The sequence below is a fragment of the Gossypium raimondii genome, chromosome 9 (genome assembly GCF_025698545.1).
Source record: "Gossypium raimondii isolate GPD5lz chromosome 9, ASM2569854v1, whole genome shotgun sequence".
In the NCBI taxonomy this organism is placed as follows: domain Eukaryota; kingdom Viridiplantae; phylum Streptophyta; class Magnoliopsida; order Malvales; family Malvaceae; genus Gossypium; species Gossypium raimondii.
The window spans coordinates 40283604-40296048 of NC_068573.1; the positions used below are offsets into that span (position 1 = coordinate 40283604).

The 12445-nt window shown below is 30.1% G+C and overlaps 2 protein-coding genes across 2 annotated transcripts; both read right to left on the reverse strand.

Moving 5' to 3' along the window:
- Positions 1-1463: 1463 nt before the first annotated feature.
- LOC105797949 (protein SELF-PRUNING) lies at positions 1464-2963 on the reverse strand. Its single transcript, XM_012627814.2, has 4 exons — positions 2619-2963; positions 2453-2514; positions 2087-2127; positions 1464-1956 (listed from the first exon to the last, which is right to left on the reverse strand). Exons 1-4 carry the CDS (start codon positions 2814-2816, stop codon positions 1739-1741), a joined length of 519 nt encoding a protein of 172 aa, XP_012483268.2. The 5' UTR covers positions 2817-2963; the 3' UTR covers positions 1464-1738.
- Positions 2964-11917: 8954 nt separating this feature from the next.
- On the reverse strand, positions 11918-12445 carry LOC128032603 (uncharacterized). Its single transcript, XM_052621264.1, has one exon. The coding sequence runs from the start codon at positions 12443-12445 to the stop codon at positions 11918-11920; it is 528 nt and encodes a 175-aa protein (XP_052477224.1).

A 12445-nucleotide genomic window follows, 5' to 3' on the forward strand; every position in this document is an offset into this window, starting at 1 on the left:
GAAATAAAAAATATATATATTTTTTTTACAAAGCATCTTATATTATTATAAAAGTATTTTTGTATTTTATAAATTAAAAAAATTATAACCATGCTGATTGAGTCTTAGTTCGATTTACATGGACATTGTTGTCAATGCAGTAAGATATGGGTTCGAGTGCGTTGAAACGTATCATCTTCCTATTTATAAGTTGAGGAAGAATTATGTCTAGTTCTAGGTATTATACCAAATAGGAATCAAACTAGAATACGTTTTACCATACTTAAACTTACGTCCTTCTAAACTGACAACAATATCAATACTAATTGAACTAAAAAGTTAATAGAATTTTATAACAGTATTTTTTATTTGTCACGAATATTTCGTAATCTAGTATAAATAAATCTATACCGAGTTAAAGATGTGGGAAGAAAATTTCTTCGCCCCTCATTGTGGCCACTTGTTACTTTTTGACACGTGTTTTCTTTCTCTTTGCGTTAACAGCTTTTTATTTTTTATCACATAGCATCTATTTCAGGTGAGTTTGTGCCTGATTTATTCGGTAATTTTAATAATTTTTATCATCAATTTATCATACAGCACTTTAATTGATATCACAATGCTGATTGACTTTTAATTTAATTAATATTAATTAATGTAAAAAATATTAATTTACGCTCAAATATAACATATTTCTATTTAAATATTAAAGAAATAATATAAATATTTCTAAACATGGCATAAAATTATTAAACTGTGTAATTACATAATATTAAGCCTTATATTTTTAAGGAAGTATTAAGCTTTATAATTACTATTATATTATCACAGGCCCAAGATTGATAAAAAATACGTGCAACAAATGTTAAAATATATAATAATTAAATAAGATTTGATTAAAATGATGAAGTTGTGAACGAATATTAATATATTTTAGATTTGAATATCATTGTAGGTAAGTATATTTTAGATTTTATATAAAATGATAAAATTATCATAGAAAATATTTTGATCACTTTTCTATTAGTTAACTATTGTTAGAGTAATTTAGCCGTCTGTTAGAGTAATTTGTTAGTTTAGTTTCTAGTACGTTTGTATCAGTTTAGTTGTGCTGACTGAGTTGATTGTTTAGGATGAGTCGTTAATAACAACCTCATCATGAGCTAACAGTAAGATAATAGTTTAGTAACTATTTTTATAGTTTATTTATTTATTAATATATTAAATATATATAATTGTTTATATATGTGATATGTAAAATGGTTTTATATTAACAATTATTTTATTAATTTCTGAAAATGAAATTTATACAAAATCATAAGTTATATAATATTGCATATTTTCTCTTAGGTGATATACAGTTTGAAGATTTATCCTTATTATTTTCTCACGGTACTTTGTCAAATAGTGAGTTGCATGGGTGATTTTGTGCCACGTTGTAATTCCAATGATTCCGCAGTTTGAAAAACAAGTACTACTCCTCGTTTACACTGGTGAATAGTAATAATTCATACAGATAAATAATTCAAAAGTTGCACTTTTTCAGATTTAAGTACTGAAAAACATTTCAGCTTCAACTTCAACAATTCTTAATTGAAATCAAACCAATGGCAGAGTTTGAAGGAGGATGGATCTCTGCACAAAGTTTTATTCTTAATAGAGAACAAGCCTATATATATCTTTATACTGAATAGAAAAACCACACAAATATTAGTTGATCAAGAACACCCCATCACAGATATACTTTTGTGCAGGTTAATCAACGTCTTCTTGCAGCTGTTTCTCTTTGAGCATTGAAATACACAGCAGCAACAGGAAGGCCAAGATCGTTCTCAGAAGCGAAACGTCGGGTGTTGAAGTTATCCCTTGAACAAGGTGACTTGATTATCTGTCGACGTTTCTGCTTGAAAAGAACGAACACAAACCTGTGGATCCCTATATTTGGCTTTGGGTTTTCATAGCTCACCACTTCCCTTCCTGCTTGATTTAAAAAAGAAAACCCCCAGAAAGCAGAAAAAAAGAAAAAAAAAATAAGAAGAGAAGATCAGTGTTTCTTTTATCTTCTTAAATTGTTCAACAGTACGTCTAATTACACAGTAAATCCTACCGAATGTGGCATCTGTGGTGCCAGGGATGTCTGTTACAATCCTGTAAAACGGTCAGATATCAAAGAAACTGTCAGGCTATTATTTTATCTTGCTGTCTCTATGTAGCTCTTTTTTTTCCCCATTGGTAAGAGCTCTCGAGTCAAATGCATGCAGACAACTTGATTATTGCAGATGATTCATAATAAAGACATGACATCATTATAAGTATACGGTTGTTGTTATCTTAAATTTTTAATATGATTAATTAATACATAAAGCTTTGCTTTTCAAGATCATTCAGTGAATGTAGTATGAATGTGTGACGAAACCAAAATTGTATAGGGTTTTGATAAGTTTTACTGTTCACATATTATTGAGAGCTGTACCAGTGAAGGTGCTCCCTTAAGTAAGGATCACTAGGTCCAGGGACATCCGGGTCCGTCATGACCTGCAAAGCAACATAAACACCAGCTTGATTTAAACAGTGAAAGACCTAGGCGGAGCACAACTTGTTAAAAATGACATCATAAGAAGGGTTTTAAATTTAATTACCAGAGTGAAGAAAGTTCTCATGTCACCTCCTGCAACCTCTACCCTAGGTTTGGTGACAACTGTTGAAGGATAAAACTCATGCCCATTGAAGACTTGCTTGTTGTTGAAAGTGACCAACATTTTAATACTTGGGATGAAAGAATCCATAACATCTCCTATGACTCTCCCACCCATGAGAGGCTCTACTTCCCTTGCCATTTGAGGAGTTCTGAATGAAAGAAAGAGATTCAAGGGATATATATATATATATATCTTATATGCTCGATTGGAGTTTCTTGCTGGAGGATGAGAACAAGCAGAAGCTCTTTATATAGCGTATGGAACTCCTATGGAAACACTGTATGCTATCTAGATCTAAGCTATAAATAAAACTGGGCTATAAAGGATTGGACTATATATCTACTTCTCTCTCTCTTAAGTCTCTTGTAAACTCCTTTGGTGACAAATGAATCAGAAAGATTAGTACCTTTGTACATATTCCATTCAATGACACGAGTTAGAATTGGTTAGAATTGCATGACTATTCCTCAGCTAGGGGACCCTGGAATCGGTTCTTCATTGGCTGCTTTGCTAAGGTCAAAAATGAATTATAAACGAAGTGGGTCCAAAAATAAGCAAAAAAAAATTATTGGTTTAGTGACAATCGACTTACGAAGCATTCATATTTAAGTTATGTGTAATTGAGATTCAAAATTTGTATATCTTTTTCTTTTTTCTTTACAATAATGCATGAATGTTAACAATGCCTGATAAAGGAAACTCAACTTTTTCATTTAAGGCAAATGAGAAAAGATACTTAGAAATTGTTAAATGGTTTATGAATTCATAGAACTTTCCCAAAATTACAGTTGCAAACAACTTTTTACCATTTTAAGAGAGATTCTTTTAGAAGAGAAAGCATAAAGGTTGAGGCACTGAGTGGGTAGTGCACCTGGGTCATTTCAATGTTAAACAATATTAACAAATTCAGTGGAATTCCAAATTTGCTTAGTGTAAATTAAAGTTGGTGGTTTTCCCATAGCTAGTAGTCAAATTTTAGAGCCTGCCCTTATCTCACTCAAGGGACGGGTTATGATATTTAAATAATTAATTATTTTTTACATTTAATTTTTTTCGTAAATAGCCCTGTGATGAATACTTATTAACCCAAGCCTTAAGAGAGTTACAATTTTTCCTCCTTTCTTGTCCTGTCTTCTCCAACCTTTTCTACTCATTTTAGTTTAGCACTTAAGCTTTTAAATGATGAATTTTTAATGAAACTATGATGTCATATACATTCTAGAAACTTTAATACAGTGTATATGGTTCAAAGATTTCCATACCAAAAGAACATTAATATTTAATATTAGCTACACGGTACCAAATTCTCTTGCATTTGGGGAGCTAACACGTCTTGTCAGAAACCATTTGTACTATCACGATAGTTGTTAATAGTTGTTAAGTGCAAGTGAAAGTGCAGGCGCAGCAATGTTAATAGTTGTCGAAGCATCTTATAAATTTTAATATTCTTCTTAATTAGCTTCAATTATACACTAGTTATTTCTTTTTCAGTCTTCAACTCTTTAACAATATATATTTTTATTTTTATTTATAATTTTTATTATGATTTGAAACTTTCCAATATATACAATATTATTCTCAGCAGAGAATCATGCTGTTGCCATCTAGCAAGAATGAGAGGAAGATGAAAAACATTGAAAGGAAAAATAGATGAAAAAGAAAATATAAGCCTTAATTCTATAATGTTATTTTGACGATCATCATTAGAAGAAAGTCACAAAAGCTACAAGGTAGAAGAAATTAATAGTACAATAATGTTTTCGACAATTGTGTGATTAAGATAGTGGAATGCTTTGAAACATCATAGCTTATATTAATGAAATTATATTTCTCTTATTGTTGGTCAGTTAAGTAAAATAAAATATGGAAAGAAGTGATGGTGAAAGTGGACTTCACATAATATTTTGTAAAATATAATAAAATTAGGGGATGATGAATTGTTTACACAGTTCAGTTTCCTTACGTTTGCGGAGTTTACCTCAATGAGAAAATTCCACAATCTTTAATCCTAATATAATAAGTAATTCAAGTTCTATCACTCCCTGATATAGCGACCTCACTTGTGTATTTAAAGACTAAATCTATCACCTCTAAGTTCTCCCTTGAGAACTCAAACAACAAAACCAAACAACAAAAAGTTTCTCTCTCAAAAACGTTCTTTGCTGAGCAAGTAAGTTCAATCAATGCTTAGTTGCAAAACCTATACAAGTCTCTACATAAGAGTTTTTATGACTTGCTAACATAGTAGAGATCAATTACAATCAATTCTCTGTCAAATAGTGACTAAAATAGCAAGATATATACAATATAGTAATAAAGACTAATGTAAATTAGATTGTCGCAGATGAGTCTTCAAAGTTTGTACCGATCCAACATCCTTGATCTAGTAGATTCTATTTGTTAGATCCGGTTCAAACCAATCCTTAAGATGTGTTTCTCCAAATATTTTTTTTAAACGAAATGGAACCTAATCTATCTACTAGAAAATTTTTCAATCATATGCTAGGAAAATCTTACAAATGAACTAAACATTGAATTAAAAAAACAAGCATTGAATTTGAAAATTAGAAGATAGTTTTAAGAAGAATTGTAAGATTTATTATAATTATTAGAGTTGTGTGACCCAAATTCTAAGAGATTGCTTGCAAGTCAAGTTAAACAAAAATATATTTTCTTTCTAGAAGATTTAGTATTTATTAGTATAATATATTTAACATTTATTAGTATATTTTATTTGACTTACTAATTTAGCCTATAAATAGGGTCTTTTACAATCTTAGAAAAATACACCCATTAGATTAGAACTCATAACACATTCAGAGAATTTTGTGTTTACGTTTTGATGGTTCTTTGATTTTGGGTTTTCAGGGTTTAGTTGTTATCTCCATCTTTTGTACTCTTCATCATTTTGCCATTATAGTAAATTTATCTTTGCCCGTAGTTTTTTATCCTCTTTGGAGGGGTTTTTCCACGTTAAATTTGTGTGTTCATCTTCTCAATTTCTTCTACTATTTTTACTTGTTCGTTGCTTAACCGGGACGATCCTAACAATAATTTTTAGATTGTAAAAAATTATTATAATTTTTAAATAATTTTTACAATTTTATTCATTTTTAAAAAGGGATGATAGTGAGATGTGATGTTGATTATCATTAGATTAAAATAATTAATTATTAGTGATTAATTAGTTACGATTGTAATACCCCTACCCGTATTCGTCGCTGGAATAGGGTACGAGGCATTACCAAATTTTACCAAATTAATTTTTCATTATTACAAGTTAAATATTATTCATTTATCGAAACATATCATGACGTCCCTTGGATGGGCCTCCGAAGCCCAAAACATACATTAGGACTAAACCGAGATTAAATCGAAACCATAAGAAATTTTTTTTTGCAAAATCTCAAAAAAAAATTTATGAACTCAATATAACCCCTTTATAAATTTCTAACATTCCTTGCAATTTTAAACTGAGACTAATCTAAAGCAACCAATCCATTTTGTTAGCCATACCAATGGCTAACCTTACATTCATTTCACAATAACATTTACTTTATTAGCTTATACATGCCATTGATTTCCAAAATAAAGTTTCTTTATATACCGAAATCTTGAGGTTGATAGTGTGATGCGTCTCCGACCAGATCCGACCTCCGAGCTCTTAACACTACAAAACAGGGGAAAAGGAAACAAGGTAAGCACTTTGTGCTTAGTAAGCTCATGGAACAAGAATTATACTTTCCTAATATTTTTAATACAATGCAATAAACATTCATACATCCATTCAATGCATTATTCCCCTAACATGCACAAACTCAACATTCAAGTTAGTTCAATAATTTTCATGTATCAATAATATATATACCATGATTTGATGAGCTCATCAATACCATGATTTCCACCCTTGTTATTTTTCCATATTTATCCCGTTGAACTTCTCGAAATTTTGATGGATTTTCAGGGGTACACTTTAGTGTACAAATCCGGGTCCGTCAACTCATATTCATGTGCACACATTTCCATTTTAAAGAGTAGACTCCCGCGAACCTCATCATTACAGCGGAATTACCAGTCCAGGCTAAATCCCCTGTAATATAAACTCATAGAGTATTGTCAGGATTACCAGTCTAGGCTAAATCCCTTGCAATGACAATTACTCTAATGAGCTTGGATCTGAATTACTAGTCCATGCTAAATTCAAACCCTAATTCGGATTACCTATCAGGGCTAAATCCATTTTCCACATATTCTTCGAGAATGCTATATCAGGATAGGATCACCCGTCTGGGCTAGATCCTTTTTACCGTCAATTCCTTTTCAAAGATCCGTCGAATTTTCCTTTCATTCAACCGAGATTTATTTTCTCTTTTCATCAAGAATACCAATACTTCATCAATTATCATACAATAAACATCCAAATCATATTCACATCAGGAAAAATATATTTCAAGCATTTAAGAATATAATTCAAGTTACACGGACTTACCTCGATACTTGTTCGTATGCAAAAATCTACTAATCTTGAACTTTTTCTTTTCCTCGATCTAGCTTCGTATTTGAATTTTCTGGATTTAAATAAATAAATTTAATCATTAATTTAATACATTTCATGTTCATATGTAACATTCTCTATAATTCCATTATTATTTATAATTCATTCAGAGTTGTCTCCTTGAGTCATAGTCACTAAATTATTTATATCTTGAGCTACGGAACTCCAAATTAAGATCTGCTAATTTTCCCTGAAACTAGACTTAGATATCTTCTTACCATAAAATTTTCAAAATTTTTGGTTCAGCCAATAAGTACAGTTTATTCTTTAAAGTCATCCATATTTTGCTGTTTGACAGTTTTTACCCTTCTTCACTAAAAATTAATTATCTCTTCGTACAGGATTCAGATGATGTTCTCGTTTGTTTCTTTTGAAAATAGACTCATTAAAAATTTTAAATATATAAATTTAAGCCCCTAATTATTTTTCTCCATTTTTTGATGATTTTCCAAAGTTAGACTACTGTTGTTGTCCAAAACTGTTTTAGTGCCAAGTGTTGATTTCCATTTTACCCCAAATTTCACAGTTCATACAGTTCAGTCTTTGCTCAATTAACCCCTCAATTAAGCTAAATTTTCTCAATTAGTACTTTACCTAGACATTATAAGTTATTTCACAACTATTGAAATTCAGAATTTCCACATAAAACCCTAACTTCAAACTCTTTTACAATGTCTCAAACATTCACTTTCTATTCAATTCTTTCAATAAAATCGGCATATAAACAATTTAAAGCTCTAAATCCATGCTAAATCATCATATACTTCTAGCACATATTCATAGAAACTTTCAATTTCTTTCATAAAATCTAAAACTAATGAATTCAACAAGTGGAACTAATTGTAAACGTCACAAAAACACAGAAATTTTAAGAAATAATCAAGAATTGAACTTACTTGTAGTAAAAACATGAAAAACCAGCTTAAGGAAACCGTCTATGGTGTTTTTCCTGATGAGAATGCAGAAAAATAAAGAGAAATCTAGATAATTCCACTTTAATCCTAACTTTATTAAGTAAATTTTGCAATATTCCAATTTTACCCTTAATTCTCCTTATTTTCTTGCTGATTTCATGCCCTTGCCGTCAAGCCCAAATAGACCTTGGGTCTATTTGTCTTTTAAGCCCTCTTTCTTTTATCATTTAAGCTATTTAATCATTTCCCATAATTTTGCATTTGTTACAATTTAGTCCTTTTTGTTCAATTAACAATCGAAACTTTAAAATTTCTTGACGAAACTTTAATACTAACTTATTAAAACTCCATAAATATTTATAAAAATATTTATGGCTCAATTAAAATCTCTGAGGTCTCAATACCTCGTTTTTATTCTAATTATTTAAATATTTATTTCTAGTACACTATTCACTATTTCAAAAATTTTCCTAACTTCACATTTAACTTATACTCACTAAATTAATAATATTTTCTACTCACTTGTCGAATTTAGTGATATTGAATATCTGTTCCAACACCACTAAAAATTCAGGTCATTACAATGATTAATTTAATTAATTAAATTTAATTAAAACTAAACTAATTATATATATTACGATAGTGGAAAAATTTGATAAACATCTTCATCATCTATACACCATCATCCACTCTAAAAAACCATTGGATGAAGCTTTTGAAAACTTTACATATTCAACCCTTAATTTCAAGTAAGTCCCTTTCATTTTATTAATTTTTATAGAGTTGAGGTCATGAGAGTTTGATTTAGCTAGCCCATGTACTAATTTGTAAAACTATTAAATTTTTTGAAAGTTGTCATTGTTGAGAATTGAATGAATTTGATGTGAAATTGTTAGAAATTAAGCTTAGTATATGAAAATGAATAAATTGTAAAGTTTAATTGTTAGTTTCGTACATTAGGGACCAAATTAAATAAAATAGAAAATTGTTACAAAATGTTGATATAAATAGAAAATAGAAGGTCTCTAATGAATTTTGGTGAAATTGGATTCTAATCTGGCTTTGAATTGAAAGTTATGCTTGTCCCGATTTTAAGGACAAAATTAAATAAATTGTAAAATTTGTATGAATTGATAATTGATTGTGAATTGGTTGAAATTTTAATAAGTTTCACAATTTTATATTTAAAAGAATTGTAATTTTAAGAATTTTTATAATTTTTACAATTTCTAGAACTTTTAGTCTTTAAAATAATATATAATTATATATTTTTAAATGAATTTTACTAATTTTAAAAGTTTTACAAGCTTTTTACATTTTAAAATATTTTTTTGCAATTTTTAAAATATTATAATAATTTTGACCGGTCAATGGTGTAACAATCTGATTTCCAATATTGCTGAAAAAGATGGTTTCAAAATCTCATTTTCGTAAACTAGATCCGTAAATATTAAATATGAATATCTGTGGAGTTGGTATAAAAGTTTACTAAAGTTTGGTCAAGTAATCTCATCGCTATAAGTTTTTAATTGGCCAAACTTAGGGACTTAAATTGCAGTTAGCTAAAGGTCCAAAATGGCAATTAAATCATTTTATATTATGTGTTAGCAGAATATGATGGAAGAATCCACTAATGTTTGAGTTAATTAAAGCATAAATTTGTTAAATAATTAAGCTTAATTACAACCTAATTATTAAGTTGAATTAAAGAAAGAAAACTGCCATTTCCCTTCATGTTCTTCCTCTTGTCGTATAAGAAAGAAATCCCTTTTTCAAGCTTCAAACTTTAGACTATCAATTTGTATGTTCAATTAGGTTCTTTTCTTATAATTTTTTTTGTTTTTGAGGTCATGAGAGCTTGATTTAGCTAGCTCATATGCCAATTTTCAAAACTATTAAAGTTTTTTTATATAGTTTCCATTGTTGATTTCTTGAATAAATTGATATTAAATTGATGATTTTAAGCTTAGATTATGGAAAAGGACTAGATTGTAAAGCTTAATTGTTAGTTTTGTTTATAAAGATTAAAGTGATTAAAATGTAACATTATTGTGAAATTTTAGTATAAATAGAAAGTAGAGAGTCCATAAGGGATGTAATTGAAGTTGGTTTATAAATTGAGGCTTAAAATCGAAAGTTATGGTTAATACAATTTTAGGGACTAAATTGAATAAAATGTAAAACTTTAAGGATATTGAAAATGAAATTATTTAGGTTCATTCATGACATAACATAATGTATAAATTTTTGGTATTGATTAATTGAATGGAATAATTAAATAGATCAAGAATTGGATCAAACGAAGATAATTGAGAAAAAGCCAAAATTGTTGATTAGTCCCCAAGATTCAATTTGTTTCTATTTTGATCAGGTAAGTTCGTATGGAAACTACCACTTAATTTTTATCTTAAGTATGAATGGTATTTGAATTTATACTTGTATATATATAATTGAACTAACTAGAATTTATGAATTTAGCACTTATAGCTCGAAATGGACTAAATTGTAAGTTCGGATAAATATTGGTATATGGAAATAGTACAAGATGTAAATGTGATTGTTGACTGATTATTTGTTAAAAAAATAGAAATGAAATTATAAAGGAAATAGTTTTGAACTTTATACGAAAATGATGCCCAAGTGAACTTAGTAAAATATTAGGATACTGTAACACCCCAAACCCAACCAAAGATATTATAACTGTATCCGGAGATGTCACAAAGAAGAGTTTTTGAAAAACTGAGTCATTTTGATAAATCATTCAAGTTTTGTAACTCATATTCATTTATAACCATTATCAGAAGCGTTATTCAATTAATTTATTTGCCAAACATAAATTACAGCGGAAGTCCTAGAGAACGTTATATTTGGAAATCCCGTTCGTATTTTCAAAAAACCTTTGTTTTAGTAAAAATAATGTTTTTAGCTTACCGTCGCAAATAAAGTGTTAAAAAAATCCAAATCCTAAAATTAAACTAAATAGTCCAGAGAGTCCAATTATTACAAAACTCCTAGAAATAATCTTTAATTTAAAATAAAAACCATAATCTTAAATAGTTTACGGCCTAAGTCCGTGGATTACCTGAATAAAACAGACAAACAGATGTGACTTTTTATAAACTCAGTGTGTAACCCAACGGAAATAAGCATGTAATACATACAGAAATCACATATATAGTCAGATTCAGATATGCAGAATAGATATTCAGAATCCTACCCCCATCTTCTACACAACTCCGACTATCCCATCACACCATGTGGGGTTAAAAACCCCCACTCATCCCTACACACAATATCGTGTCATTACAACACATATCAGATAATATGCAGCCAAACTGCTAAAATATAGGCGAAGGTCGCCATACAGAACACTTCCTCCACACATATACAATTCCTACCTCAAACATATATACAAGAATATCATGCTTACATGCTCGTATACAAATAAAAAATATATATTAACAGATTAATCATACATACATAATAGTGTCCTACTCATAGTAGAATATCATATTACAAAATTTTAAGATTTGATTAGCCCTTACTGACCCTACGGTAGGCCCACAGTCGATCGGAATAACTTGTGTGACCTTAGGAAAAATTTTAGAAATATGGGCCCACATGCTCGTGTAGCTTGATCGTGTAGGCCCACACGTGCAAATTGGCCTCACCCGTGTGGCCCACATGGCCTGGTCCAAAACTCACATGCCCGTGTGGCATGCTCGTGTGGGCCACACGCTCGTGGGTGTCAGGGGCAACTTGGTCAATCGTCACTCATTCCCATTTCCATAAATAAAACTAAACATGTTGAACAAACCTGCAGGCAACTGGTGCTCAGCCTTAACTTGCTGGTACGTCAAAAAACGAGCAACAAAATCTGTAACCACACGCTTCGATCTCGGCCACCAGTACAGTTCACGGAGATTCCGATACAAATTATTACCACTGGGATGCATAGCACAATGGCTACTATGCGCCTCCCTCAGAATCGATTGTCTCAGATCAGAATCGTTTAGTACACAAACCAGACCTTGAAAACGTAAAACCCCATCCGTATTCAGCATAAAATCTGAAGTACTGCCACTCTCAACTTGACAAAATCGTTGAATCAATGACTCATCCCCCAACTGATTGTCCTGAATCTGATCAATCCAAGTAGGCTTAACTTGCAACTCGGCTAACAGACATCTATCCTCGAACAGACTAAGTCGAGCGAACATTATTCTCAAATCAGTCATCGTTCTTTGGCTGAGAGCATTGACCATCACATTGGCCTTACTAGGATGATACTCTATCAT

Excerpts from the sequence above, each read along its gene's own strand:
- LOC105797949 (XM_012627814.2), bottom strand. The coding sequence starts at position 2,816 with ATGGCAAGGGAAGTAGAGCCTCTCATGGGTGGGAGAGTCATAGGAGAT. Across the intron at positions 2,515-2,618 it reads TGAGAACTTTCTTCACTCTG|GTCATGACGGACCCGGATGT; the intron begins GTAATTAAATTT and ends GTTGCTTTGCAG. Across the intron at positions 2,128-2,452 it reads TTAAGGGAGCACCTTCACTG|GATTGTAACAGACATCCCTG; the intron begins GTACAGCTCTCA and ends ACCGTTTTACAG.
- LOC128032603 (XM_052621264.1), bottom strand. The coding sequence starts at position 12,445 with ATGATAGAGTATCATCCTAGTAAGGCCAATGTGATGGTCAATGCTCTC.